The 14,943-nt window shown below is 39.4% G+C and overlaps 1 protein-coding gene across 1 annotated transcript; it reads right to left on the reverse strand.

The window, feature by feature from the left end:
- Positions 1-1,172: 1,172 nt before the first annotated feature.
- On the reverse strand, positions 1,173-13,210 carry cdk5rap3 (CDK5 regulatory subunit associated protein 3). Its single transcript, XM_085169636.1, has 14 exons — positions 13,049-13,210; positions 12,711-12,759; positions 12,426-12,557; positions 11,742-11,842; positions 11,593-11,641; positions 9,890-10,068; positions 9,492-9,628; positions 8,567-8,711; positions 8,300-8,407; positions 6,711-6,792; positions 6,516-6,604; positions 3,038-3,243; positions 1,783-1,954; positions 1,173-1,567 (listed from the first exon to the last, which is right to left on the reverse strand). The coding sequence occupies exons 1-14, from the start codon at positions 13,052-13,054 to the stop codon at positions 1,502-1,504; spliced, it is 1,521 nt and encodes a 506-aa protein (XP_085025762.1). The 5' UTR covers positions 13,055-13,210; the 3' UTR covers positions 1,173-1,501.
- Between the last annotated feature and the right edge of the window lie 1,733 nt (positions 13,211-14,943).

Consider the following 14,943-nt stretch of genomic DNA (forward strand, 5'->3'; position numbering starts at 1 on the left):
ACACTGTGTCGTCATTCATATGCTTTGTATTTTTCCGACCCTTTTTTGCATTGGGACAGTCTAAAAAGTAATATTGTTGGAAATATTGAGGGAATCACTTTGTTACAGTTGGTTACTGCACTTTTCAGCTGAACAAAGTGGTAATGTTGAGCTGAATTAGTCATATTTTAGTCATATTTTGTATGACTAATGTCATTGACTAATTTTCATTTTCCGTTTTTCCCCTCATATATTTGAGGACTTTTTTTAGGTAAAAATATTCATTTTTATTTAGCTAAGTTTTGACATAAATTTGACCTTTTTCTTAGTTAGCGTTTTCTTGTAAATTTACAACTTAAATATTGTAAATTCTTGATTTACAAGAATTTGTAAATCAAGAATGATGAGTTGGGGGTGATTTAATCACCTTCACCCAGTTTTTAAAATTTCAAATATTTAGTTTTTTAATTATAGTGAGTCTTGAAAGCAATGACAATGCTTTTCAATGATAATAAAATAAAAATGTATTTGTATTATAAAATATATTTAAAGAGGTTTGTAAGGTCCCTTTGCAGTCACAATAACATATAGAAGTCAAAGTGTGACATTCATATTATGGACGCATAGCCTAAAGAAACAAAACACACATACGGAAAAACAAAATAAACCAGAAAATTCTGGCAAACATCAGCGACAAAGAAGATCTTGTTCTTCAGCCAGTGGTCATGAAAAGTTTTCATCATTTCTGATGCGGCTTCAGTGAACAGTAGATGGCTCAGCTGAAGGTAGAGATGCATCTCTCAGGTCCCGTGTCAGGTGTTTGATGGATTTATTCCTATTTCTTAACAACATAACCTTCAGATTCTGTTCATCTGCTGTTTTTTTTTTTAAAATGTTTTCAAGTCTGTCGCTCCTTTTGCCCCAAACTTGTCCAATTTCCTCAAATTTTTTAAGGTCACACTGCACGCTACACAGTTTGTTTGTTTTTTTGGCCAATAGCTTTTTTAGAATCACCTTGTTGGTGCAAATATACCAGTTTATAACTACAAATCAGTGTTGTCTTTGCCATTTTTCAAGCATTCCTCTGTAAATAGGTACAAGGACTGGACTGAAAATGAGTGAAAAAGCAGTCAATGTCCAAAGAAAAACTTCAGAGGTCCACTTTAGAAAAATGACAAGAAAATCAGGTTTCTTGGAAGCGAAATATAAAGAAATGAGTGGTGGCTCAGGACTTTTGGACAGTAATATATTTTGTTTTAATACAGGGCCATCAAAACTTGAAACCTGCTTAAAATCCAGTTTTATTCCCTGGTTTTAAACCAAGACTCAATCCTAACAATACACAAGTTATTTTTATCACGTTTTAGTATTTTCAACATTGCTCGTTTCTTTATCTCTACAGCAGTTATACAAAAACATAAAGAACAAAAAGAAAACCCAACAAAAGTTTACATTAAATATCACTTTTTTAATTTCTGTTGTAGATCATGACAAAATATTTTCAGTGACTGTCTGAAGTTCACTAAATATTAACCCCCATCAGGTTCACAGGCCTGTTGTGGTATCGCTTTGAAATGTCTGCCTCGATCTGTGAAAACAAACATAACAATCATCAGTTACTTCTGAGAACATTGTCGGCGTAACACTTAGAATTTGTACCGTTTCCATGTCACATAGAATATGAATACCTTTATGTGTCTGCTCATATTTAAACAGAGATCTCACAGTGACAGTTTTCAGTATTTGCTGCTTCCTGCAGCCTCCTCATTTGACATAAATACAAATACAAAAATAATGCTGTACCAGCTTCTGGAGTTCCCGGGTGCATCCTGCCAGCAGGTCAACACGAGGCTCCAGCCTGGACTGCTCCTGCAGGGCTTCCTGCCTCTTCTCTGCCATTGTGGCTCCTTTCAGCACCAGAATGTCAGCCTGCTTCATTTTCTGTCTCAGCATCTCCGACACGCGCTCAACATACCTGAACACGCAGGTCACATTAAAAACAATGAACGAAAGGTGCAACATTTCTGATGCAAACAAAGGGGTTTTTCCACTTTATTTAAAGGCTGATGCTCATGATAGAAATGATTTATGTCATTTATACTGAATAAGTGGCTCTGTATTGTAGAAGTTTACTTATTTGCCTAACAAGCAAAAGAGCCCCAGTTTGAGCCCACAAGGAGTCACAGAGGGGTTTGTGTCAGGAAGGGCATCTGGTGTAAAAATCTGCCAAATCAAATATGCAGAGCTACTCGCTGTGAATAAGTGAGCAGCTCAAAGTAGCTTATATTATTTATACAGAATAAAATGTATTGTCAGTGTACTTTACATAAAAAAGGACCTGCTACAAGGCAATTAATTAAGCTTTCTGTACTTTAATTTCCCTTCTACAGAAGAGAGACAGAATAATAAAAGTTAACTGTCTCTTAAATCACAGCCAGTTATGGTAGAAATGAATCACAGAGCTAATCACACTAACCACAGACATGAATGTCAAGGTAATATCAGGCTTGCAATTTTTTATCTGCAAAGGTTTTTTCTGGGTCTGATTGGAGAAAGGGGATCCTTAAGAGTACAGAAACTCCAGATTTTGTGGCACAAATTCTAACTTTCACTTTCTGAAATGAGCACAGGGATGGGGAACTCCAGGTCTCAAGGGCTGGTGTCCTGCAGGGTTTAGATGTGTCCTTGATCCAACACAGTTGATTTAAATGGTTAAACGGCCTCCTCAACACGTTTTGAAGTTCTCCAGAGGCCTGGTAATGAACTAATCATTTGATTCAGCTGTGTTGACGCAGGGTGAGATCTAAAACTTGCAGGACACCGGCCCTCAAGGCCTGGAGTTCAAGTTTATAGCTTAGAGCAAGGGTGGGCCCTTGGTCTAAGCTATAAACTTGTTAAGCTATTATATACAAAAGTCACAATAAAGTGCTAAAAGAGAAGTTTGAAATGCTAGTTCTTCATCTTATGTGTGTTATTTTACAACAAGGTTATGTATTCACATTGTTTCCTGAAATAGAGCTCAGTGGTGATCATGCTGATATTCTGGCGACCATCATACCGTGGAGAGGCGTGAATCATGAACAGGTGCTGCATCCGGAGAGAGGTGAGCCTCCCCAGAAGGTCCTGCACCTCAGACAGCATCGCCTGGATGTGTTCGCAGGTTTGGCCTTGGATGACCGAGGGGGCCTGCTGGAACTGGCTCATAGCTACCACATCGCCCTCTTCTCTCATCTCACTCAGACGCTGAGTCAGGAACACCTCCAGCTGCACCAACAAATGAAGCCAGAGTCATGCGTTAGTGACAGAAAACCAAATCTGGCATTCAAACACTTATATCTAAATATCACAGTAAAAAATGCAATTGCACCTCAACAGTGGGAGTATTCTTTCAGGTCCTAATCTTCTGTTATGTCTGAATGCATAAGACCATATCAGCTAAACATTTATCAGGACCAGATTTTTCTATTTAATCCACGTAAAAGATTAGGAAATCACACCATCTGCCTTTATTGCCTCTTTCCTGAATTTCTGCAGTTCTCTCTGTGCAGAGGTCTTCCTTATTGCACCAGCAGCTGGTTAACCATGCAGCAGAGACACTCCTGACTAGTACCAAACACCGAAACCATGACCCAATTCCAATCCTTTTCACTTCATCTGGAATATAAAGTGGCCGCCTCTGAATTTCACTGTTGCTATGCATTCGTCTTGATTCACTGCTACAACTACAAACCATTTTAACTTCTTACTTGCAGCTTTGTGGCCATCTCTTTTGAGCTTATCTAAAACTTTATAATGACATGTAGCCGCTGTGCTCACAAGAACGTCAGGCTGCTTGTCAGTAAATGGCCTGGCCTGTATTTATATAGCGCTTTACTAGTCCCTAAGGACCCCAAAGCGCTTTACATATCCAGTCATCCACCCATTCACGCACACATTCACACACTGGTGATGGTAAGCTACAATGTAACCACAGCCACCCTGGGGCGCACTGACAGAGGCGAGGCTGCCGGACACTGGCGCCACCGGGCCCTCTGACCACCACCAGTAGGCAACAGGTGAAGTGTCTTGCCCAAGGACACAACGACCGAGACTCTCCAAGCCGGGGCTCGAACCGGCAACCTTCCAATTACAAGGCGAACTCCCAACTCTTGAGCCACGATCGCCCAACAGTGGTCTCAAAGCCTTCACCTCGATAACACACTGCAGCTATTTTATTCAGCTTTCTTGTTTTCTTTCTTCTTGGTTTACTCCATCCTGACTGGACTGCTTACCTGCCAACATATGTATGTTTCTACAATCTGAAATAACCTTCTTAAAGGCATTTGAATTACATACACCAGCAATTTTCAGCTGCAGCTGTGTCTTTATTCTTACTTATCCACTGCTACAGAGAAGAGACACACAAGGAGATTCTTCAAATCTGAAGTTATACTTTGAATACTGCATTATACTTTACTGCACTATTATTCGTGTTCAGTAGTACCTAATACATATGAATTACTGCAACCTGTTTGCAGTGTGCTCTGCCTCCAGACGAAAATCAAATGAGGCAGGCTTCAGACACCCCCTGTACCCACTGTCGGATTATGATATTACTTTATGCCATGTTAGACCCCTAATTAAAGATTGTGAATTATTATGTAGTTTTAGTTTGCATTATGCTCCTGAATTAGAAGAAGGTGAGAACTATTACATTTGATAAACTGATTTGCATTACATTAGACTGCTGATTTATTGTGAATGGATGATATTGTTTTATGATGCATTATACTGCTGAGTTATAAGAAAATATTGTTCACAGAAAGTCATCACCTTATTTGTCTGATTAGAAGAGAACAGAGCATACTGCCCCATCTCATCAGGAGCAGATAAACAGGGAGCCAAGGTCGTAGCTTAGGCGCCGTGTGAGAGAAAGAATGTGAATGTTTAGGCTTTTATGATTAGGTGGGGGCCACTAGAGGCTATAAGAGTTTGATCAAGGCTCCACCATTTTGAGATCTGATGCTGTCTGTTGTATGGTGTCCATCTCCCACGCGTGTGTTCATTAAATCATTGTTTGACTTGACCGGCCGGACCAATGTGGTTATTTTGGTTTTCCTCCTGCATCCATTCCCAATATTTGAATCCGTAACACCACTTAATTAAAAGTACAGACAGATGTGTGCTGCTCTGATGGCCTTGGAAATAAAATGTTTTGATTTGAATTAAATAATAAGTATGGTGCACACAACTACGTGGATTGACTGCTAAAAACTGAGTCAACTCTTGAGTTTGGCTGTTGTTCACGCAAACCTTGGACATTAACCTTTTGTTCCACAACATGAAACACATGTAAATAGCTCACTCGTTAATCTATTATGTGTACTAGAGAAGATGCAAATGACTAAATAAGACTGCAGATAAGTCGTCATCAAAGTGAATGCAGGAGGTGATGGTGAAGTCAGAAGACTATGGCGTACTTTATTTGTAGCCTAATGGCAGAAATACCTTTGGTGGCTACAGTCATGTTTCAGACATCACGAGTTTTCTTGCGTCATCCCAACATTTACAGTCCCTCCTCTCACCCTCCACACTCCCTGCCTTTCCTTCTCTCTTGCTGCCTCCTAACATGCCTTCCCCCTTTCCTCTTCCTTTGCATTCGCCAACAGTAGCAAAGCTTTCACCAGCACTCTGACGAACATTCAGCACTGAAGGTGGTCTTCGTTAACCCGGGCTCTGACTGATCCAGTATGGAAATCTCATTCTTCATGATCCACACGTTTGATTTGGCCAAGATTTTATGCTCTTTCTGACACAACCCTTCCCATTTATCTGGGCTCGGGACCAGCATTACGCATACACTGGCTTGTGGACCCTCGCACAGCTGTGTTCCAACAAAACCTGTATAAGACATAAGGTTTAACCTTCCAGAACAGGGTGTTCCTAACTTTTTGGGTGGCCAAGAAAACCCCCCAAAAACATTTCCCCGGCACTTCTATCTGAAACTAAGCAGTTCAATTAGACCTTTTTCCTTAATTTAAATAGATTTAATGGCTTAGTGAGGAGACCTGTGGGACTAAATGATATTTACAAATTTTCATCATCAATAATTTTGTGCAGAACATTTTACAATCCTCACACAACCTTAAGTTAAAATACAAATGTTCAACCTAAAAAACTGAGCAACACTTAGCTAGTCACTGAAAGGTCACTCCTTTTATCCTTCAGAATTTTAGTTTTTAAAAACTGCAATAAATATAAACATCAAGAAAAGACTAAAACCATACAAATACAAATAAAAAAATAATCAGAAAATGTCCTCTGTGTCAGTCTGTGGAACTGTTACCTTACACGTTTTTGTCTGAAAGTTAAAACTGATGCTGTTAAATGCTTTTCACCATCATTTGCAATGTAAACCTTCAGCAAACCTGGTGTGTTTGGAGTAAAACAAAAAGTTTTTAACAACACACTCTCCCTCCACTTGTGTGTTCTGCCTATAGCTTCATATCATTAGGCTATATGCAAATATCTGTGGGTCTTGCAGAAGTAGTCTTTACCTCCATCAACTGGTCAATGAACCGGCTGCGTGACTGAGGGTTTTCCAGTACAGTTAGAGCATCTTCACCCCTCGCCACTCCCTCAGGGCCTTCAAAATAAAATGAGTCTTTTTTAGCAAATGGACATTTCAGCAGCTGAGCATGTGACAGCTGCAAACATAAAAAGGATTAGAAGGGAAAAAAAAAGTTTCTCACAGTCTGTGCCCACATCCACAATTTCAATTTCAATGGGAGCTTCTGCGCTGTCACCCCAGTTGATACCGCCTGACCCGGGGTCCTGATGAGGGAGACGGAGAGAGAATAGTTCAGCCTTTTACCTACCATTACTCAACTGACTACCTTCTCCCAAAAAGTAATCAACACTGTGGTTTATTACAGCTTTTTCTGCCTGGCATAGCTCTACAGTACTTTTAGACATTTTCACCCAATATATCCTGTAGTTCTGCAATCATGTAACCATATACTTTTACTTTATCCAGCAGTTCTCAAACTTTTTCTGGCATATGCCCTTCAGAACCTGAGAGATTGCACCAAACAGAACAAAATGTATTACAAGCATTAACAATTATAATGAAAGAACAAAAAAACAAACAAAATTTAATTTGACTTTATTAAAAGTTAACAAAAATGCCATTAAAGCGTTTTTAATATTTTATAGTGCAACGTTTTTGACCATTTATTTATAGCGCCTGTATATTCCAAGCAACTATACAGTAAGCTATCTATTTTGACCATTTATCCATTAATCTGAGGTTATGCTTGACTCAATGGCCACTTCGTACACACAGTGATGTTGCAACACAACACATCACCACAACATTGTATACGTCAGCGGTCCCCAACCCCCGGGCCTTGGACCGGTCCGTGAGTCGTTTGGTACCGGGCCGTGAGAGTTGAGGCTCAGGTGTGAAATGTAAGGTTTTCGAGGTCTTTATCGGTTTTCAGCGTTATTTTTATCTTTAACTCGGTTTTCTTGGGTCTTTTCACGTGTGTTATGAATAAATCTCCTCTTTTGGTACCGGTACTAGTTTTATTTTGTTGTATTTATCCGCGACACCTTAAAGGCCGGTCTGTGAAAATATTGTCGGGCATGAACTGGTCCTGGAGGCAAAAAAGGTTGGGGACCGCTGGTATACGCCACTCACTGCAGTCCCCTGAAATGAATTGTGTCCCTGCAGGGAAAAATATACCTGGTAGTGCGTCACTCAAACAAAAACAAAAAAAGTGTCTTTTATTTTCAATTTTTTTCTAATTTTTTCTAATTTTCTTGAAACCCCCACCCCCACCCCACTCCCAAACATCTCTACTGGTTCTGTTCACTTGCAGGACCCTGCACTGATAGACTGTGGAGATGCAATTTTCCACACCATTGGTTGTACCAAAGAGCTGGAGTTGCATGCCAGCAGTAATGGCACAAATTATGTTCCAAATTGCTGCACATAAGGGGGACAATAGCGAGCAAGCAACTTTGCTTTAGTGGAACCTACACAATGAAAAAAAGTTTTCATTATTATTATTGTTGTTATTATTTTACCAGGCTTCATATGTACAATTTACCTTGTAGTTTTAGCCAGTTATTTTTGGCCATTTGTATGTTAACTTGTGACCTATTTGGTGTTAATCAGCTTGCTAACATGTTTTCACACACACTGAATTTCTGCTGCAAAATTCAGGCACTGCAGCTGGTTTAAGATGATGTACCTTTAAAAAAAAAAATCACTATATTGCACTCTATCACTGTTTTAGAGGAAAGGATGCAACGCAGACGTGTTCAGACGCCCTACCTTGGAGTTCGGCTCCAGGCTGATTCCCCAGTCTATTCCATCCTCAACTGTGATGCCTGAACTCACACCCAGGGAATCTGATACTTTGCCAAAGTCGCCCCAGTCGATCTAAAACAGATTTTAGAAGACGAAGCAGAAACAGCGGTAAGAAAGAACTCTGGCCCAGTTTACATAGTGAACTGATATAAGATAAGATATAAGATAGAATAATGAATGGTTCTTACTAGTTGAGCACAACAACAAGAATACACATGCAGTAAAACTAACCGTGTCCTCTGTGATGGTATCAGGTGGTGATTCATCCACAACTGGCCTTTCAACAACTGTGGGGACTTTCCCCGTTCTCCACTCATAAAATGTTGCATTCCCTCTTTTTTGGGCAAATGTCAGCATAGGGAGGACTGGCTCAGACCTACAAATGACAACATGTGAGCTCATGTGACGCAGCACAAACATTATCTATGGTTTATGTAGTTAAACAGAACAGAAAGTGTTTCTTTCAAGTTTACTTTCATAGTTTTTTGTGAACTGCTCTAATGGATATACACAGATGTTTGAGCTGTATCTGCAAAAATATACATTTGAGAGAAACTGCGACAAAACAAAAGATAATATTTTAAGGCTGGATGATAAACTGGATTTCAGTTACAACTGAAAATAATTTAGCTTCCAATATTATGAAAACAAAGTTTTTACACTGAAAGCTGCAGTCGCCCAGTCACAGATGCATTTATAAAGGCCTTTCGTGCTTTTTTGGCCCAAGCACACATCAACACGTGGACTGGAAGAGCCGGGGAGTCAACCACTTTACCTCTGATTAGCGAAGGAGCTGCTTTAATTCATGAGTGAGCCTTTGGACAACCTGGTCTATCTAGAACGAGTTAGGATCATGAAATGTGAAGGATCATTAACAGTTGCCGGCTTTGTCTTTTTAACTCAGATTGTCTCTCGTCCCATCTGTTTTTGGCTCACTCTTCACAGAATGGCCCACCTTTTATAACTCATTTATTCACTTGTTTTCAGTTTGAACGACATTTAAAGTTCAAAGAGATTCCCCGTGAAACGTTTTTAACCGCTTGTTAAGTTTGTAACTAAGCAATTTTAAATACTTAAGATTTCAATATTTCCCAAAATAACAGGAATTATGTTTTTTCCCCCATAACATGGCATCTCTACTGTATCCCTTACTCACCAGTCACAGACAAAGTTTGTAAAGGCAGCATAAAGTTGTATTTGCTCTTCGAGCCTCGCAGCATTCTTCCCGACTTCGTCGAGAACCGCTGGTAAGTCCTTCACCAGAGCCTGAAGCTCTCGAGGCACATTTTCACCCTGTAAGAAGCAAATAAGTCAATCAAAGGCTCAGAAATCCTCACATAGCACACGATTGTTAAAGCTTTTCCACCAGCTTCCTGTCAAGTTTAGATTTGAGTTTAAAATCTTTGTTCTTACATTCATGGCCTTACAGGGTGAGACCCCCGCCTAAGGTTACTGCTTTCTGTTCATATTCGCGTCAATCAGTTAATAAAATGCGTAACTCTGAGTGTTTGTGTCTGAATATTCTCCTAGAGGTGTGCACGTTCTTGCACTTACTGTGATGCCATACTGTTTGCAGGCAGCGTAGTAGCGTTCCCTCAGGTCTGCAGCCGAGCTCTGGCACTCCACCTCCCGCCTGCTCAGCTCCTGCTGCAGCTGCTGAGCTTTGGCCAGCTGCCTCCTCAGAGCCGGGCCTTCGTAGCTCACGTTGCGGCTCAGCAAGCTGGCCAACTCCACTGGGACGCACAAACACATTTTTTATCATTCAGCACATGCAATTATTTTGTTTCTTCAGCTGGATTTTGTGGTCAATATCCTAAGCTACACAAATGCAGCAACAAAATTAACACTTCATAACCTTCCTGCTTTAAAAGGAAGCCTACAGGTATAAGCAACTTAAATCTAAGACTTCAGGAACTTTAACATATCTTAGACTAAATTTAAGGGCTGGAAAAATACACCAAAAACCACAGACTGTATAACAGAAACAGCATAGCTTCAAGATCTGAAACAGCTATGGGAAGTGCTTTAATGCTGCATTCTTTCCATCCAGCAGGGGGCGACTCCTCTACAGCCACCAATTACATACAGTCTATGACGAAAATACACTTTTTTAAAGTAAAGTTAAAAATAATCACCAAGACAAAATATAAGGTGGTTCATGTTGCTAGATGTCAGTTTTAGCTGCTAATTTAAAGTTTTCCAACCATAGTGAAGTGACTTCTATATTCCTCTACATCAGCTGTATTTGATATTCACGTGTTAGACTTTGTACATCCACGAGGCCCTACTTGGGAAACTTGATCATTAGAAGGTGTACATAGAGCTCTAAAATTTACTGTGACGTGCAAGCTTCACAAAGAAGTTCTCTTGGACTTGCTTTGTGGTGCTATATAAGCAATCTGTACATGGAAAGTTTTACATTTTAGTCCCCAACACCGGATGATTAAACTGTTTTTCTGTTAAGGCAGCAGAGTTGTGACATTTCTGACCACAGAACATCAGAAAACGCGGTTGAAAGAGTCGCAGTTCTGCAGACAGCAAGCAAGCTGTGTGAAAATGAACTTTGGTTAACATGGTTGAAATTTATTTGCACTAAAGAATGCTTTTATATTTACTGATTCGGTTCATCTGTCTAAAAACTACAGATGAAAGTGAGCTTTTAGGTCAAATATATGCCTTGTTTATTGTCCCTGCAAAATAAACAAGCTAAATAAATAAAAATAGACAATATGAGATAAAGTGACAACAAACGGTCTCATAAGCACTTTGTGTAAACAAGTAGATTGGTCTTCTTTGCCTTTTCCACCAGTATGTTACAAGGTCAGCATCTAACTGAGCCTAAACCAATTTCCCACCTGGACCCAAGTACAGTGGTCCCTATATTTAAGACATTCTTTTAGGCATAAGCTACAATAATTAAGTTAACCAGTATACATTATCTCATTGCTAACTGGTTGAAAGCATATTAAACAGCATGAAAGTCTTAGCTGAACTATAAAGCATTAACACATATTTGTACACAGTCGCATTTCACGACCTAAATGTTTAAATGGGACAAAAATAGCAGCACTGAGAGATGGAAATTTGCACATTAACGAGACAAAAAACACTTAAAACTCAGTAAATATGAATTAAAGATATTTTAAGATTTATTTTCAAAGGAGCCAAAGACACGCTCTATAAAATACAGAGCAAAAAGACACGTAGCTGCGTTCACAGGTGTTTTTATACTATAATGAAGACATATTGACACTTACCCAAATAGACATTATCTGCTTCATAAAGAGACACAATCTCCTGCCAGTCCTATGAAAACAAAACCACAAGGGAGAAAGTTTTACAGCAGAAAACCCAAATAAAAAAAATCCCCTTAACATGTGACATTGACATGTATGAATCCTTTCACCTTCATCCTCTGTGATGAGTATCTGCCAAAGATGTTCTTGGAGGAAGCCTCAGTTCCCTTCAGGATCTCCACAATCCTCAAGCAGTGAAAGTAGTGAATGTCTGTCAGTGAAAGTAAACAAAGCACAGAAATAGATGAAGATTTAAAAGCAGTGCATATTAACAGCTGCTTAAAATACAATAAACACCAAAGCCACGCTCCTCTGCAACCCCTGCTGGTGTTGCAGTAGCAGTGCAAGAGTCTTTGGGAGTTGCCTGAGGTTAACTGCTAGTTGTCCACAAGTTGTACAAAAGCATGCCTGAGGTTGGATTGGGAGGGACAGCACTTATTGCTAAACCTTGTGATGCTCTCCTGACTGCCATTATTAGCTTAGATTAGACAGTATTTTAAAATAAAACCATTAAAAAACTCCAATGTTAGTCTCCACTTTGTTGCAGTCATTAGGAGGGTTGTAACACCACCTTAAAATAAGAATAATAACAAGAAAAAAAATTAATAAAGTTGTGAAGTGGGGTTTAAGCCTTCATTGATGATTATAAAGTAACCCGAAACCTATATCTGGTTGAAAAGGGGAGTCCCTGAGAAGAGTAGAAATGGTGCTAAATAGCCTGCTGGGTCCATAATAGATTCATCTCTCAGAGAAGTGGAAGGCTGGGTGGGTGTATTGAGTTGTAGGGGACCTACAAGAGCCGGAGAGGAGCGCCTTGATCTCCTCGTTCTCCGGCATGTCCTGGATGGCAGCATTGATCTTCTCCCTGATCACCTTCACTGCACTTTGCCATTTCAGGTTACAGTGCCTCCGATCCACCAGCCAGTCTGCAACCACACAGAGCGAGTTTACGTCTGTAACATCTGTTTCAGCCAGCATGCTAAAGGACTACAGGGCTGTATTAGCTGCTTGTAGCCCAGCTGCAGAGGAACACATAGAGAAGCAAGTGCTTGTTTTAAATGTGCGTGTTTTTGTCTTACCTAAAAGTTTGCTGGTCTGTATGTCGATGGGAAGGTTCTGAATGTTCCGCTGCAGGGAGACAGCCAATAGATTTTGTTATTTACCTTTTACTTCCTCTTTACATCTCTTATTTAACTTACGGAAAGGACAATATCACATTAAACCGTTAGGAAGACATTGTGAATAAATATCTTAAAAAATGTCATAGGACAGACTGTTTTCTTTGCTAACTTAAACTCAGTGTAAAGTGTTCATTTCTCTGTCACTTAAGTGGACTTTTGACTGTGTCAGCTAGCTAGCGTTAGCTCGCAAGCTAGTTTTTAAAGCCAGCTCGGAAAAAAACTAAATTTAATCTCACCTCCATTATTTCCTTTTCTTTTTAAAAACGTTTCCGATCATTCAGGGCTTCATTATACGATTATATTCCAGTTTATATCCAGGATTATCATCACCATCCGGAGCTTTCCTGTTTATGACACGTTAGGAGAAGCAGAGCCAATAGGAGGAGGCGATGTTGCCATGTCGATGGCTGCATTTGGATTGGTGAATCGTCGTGTCCCCTGATTGGTGCAACTAATGAGACTGTCGCTAGAGGGCGGTAGTGTCACTTTACATAAGGTCAGTTATTCCAAAACTAAGAGTAGATGTAAGATGTGGAAGAATACTTGGAAAATGTTGTCTATTTCTTGTTATGGGTCAGTCATTTGTTTAAAAAAAAAGGTCTCATGATATTTCTTGCACAGTTAAATAAACATAAATGTAGTTTCCCCTCAGAAAAGGAAATCTACATCTATCTATCTAGACAGTTATTACCTGTAAGCCTGTTAAAATAAAAACATTTGACAAAGTTGTAACAAATGTGCTCTAATTTCTTTAAAAATGTATTTAAATTATTCTGGTTCTGTGTCTACATCTCATTTATATCTCTCTTTATTTGTTTATTTCATGCTTTCCTATATACTTATTACTCTATTATCCAAGCACACTATTGTAAGTATGCTATTTCTTTGCACTTAATGCTTTGCATGTTTAAATTCATGCACAAAATTGAGGGGAAAATAATCAGAACATTAATCCAAAGTTTTATATCCACAAATAGGAAATTTTGAATTCTAAACTTAAATTTATTGTTTCAAAAAACTTAAAAAATGAAATTTGTTGAAATGAGATGATGAAATGATGAGAAATGGGCTAGTGGAACAAGAAGCTCAGACGTAGACAAGGGATGAGAACAGTAGTTGTAGATCTAAGACCACAGCAACCTTCCTGAACAGGGTTTAGTAACCATTACAGTGGCAGACATCCCAGAAAGGGTCTCCAGTATGAAGAGTCGGACAGGCCCCCGACATGATTCACTCCTGCTAGCTGAAGAAGCTAACTGCACAAAGGAACCAACTGCTAATAAAAGAGGCACAAGATCCCAGAGGATCCCCAGAAGGGACCAGTCCCATCCAACTACCGGCCAATAACCTGCCTCAGTACCACATGGAAGCTCCTGGCAGGCATCATATTGGCTAAGAGGAACAGGCATGTGGCTCATTACATGAGTGGGGCACAGAAAGGAACTGGCAGAAACACCAGACACCAATTAACGTCACATTTTATGTCCATCTGTTATATTTTATACATTTGATGAGATATCATTATTAATACTTATTTATTTATGTTTGATTTTGGCCGTTCAGTGATTAATAACTAAACATTAAACTTTGCTAACTAAACTATTAACAAAACATTTATTTACTAAACACATTTTTAAACAGTTAAATGTGTCGTTACAGTTTCATTTTGTTCATTATGTCACATAATCTTAAATATGAGAAAACAGAGACTGACACAGTGTATTCTTGTTATTGAAAAAAGTGATATGGGTGAAAAACAACAGTAATAATTCAACGATTTGGCTTCTTGTGAACTCCAGACTGGACAAACCTGAAAACACAAGCATTAAATCCCTGCAGCAACAGAGTTTCTGTAGTGGCCTAATTTCAGTTCATTTGAATGGCGACCAAACTTGCAAATTCAACGTCTATTCACTGTCTGTGACTTTAAACGAGCCATGCAAAGCAGCTCGATTGCTCTCGTTCTCTCCCTCCAGCTTAAAGCCATCACAAAGACTTATGTAAGAGAAAATGCTCAGTGAAAGGTGACTTTATTCTGACTCCAAAGTCCACATTAAAACAATACTTGGATTTAAAGTGAGACTGATAACGGGGGTTTTATTTACAGTTTGGAAAGCCACTCACCTCTCAG

The sequence above is a fragment of the Neolamprologus multifasciatus genome, chromosome 8 (assembly GCF_963576455.1).
Source record: "Neolamprologus multifasciatus chromosome 8, fNeoMul1.2, whole genome shotgun sequence".
NCBI lineage: Eukaryota > Metazoa > Chordata > Actinopteri > Cichliformes > Cichlidae > Neolamprologus > Neolamprologus multifasciatus.

Excerpts from the sequence above, each read along its gene's own strand:
- cdk5rap3 (XM_085169636.1), bottom strand. Across the intron at positions 1,955-3,037 it reads ATGATTCACGCCTCTCCACG|GTATGTTGAGCGCGTGTCGG; the intron begins GTATGATGGTCG and ends CTGCGTGTTCAG. Across the intron at positions 1,568-1,782 it reads CCCGGGAACTCCAGAAGCTG|ATCGAGGCAGACATTTCAAA; the intron begins GTACAGCATTAT and ends TTGTTTTCACAG.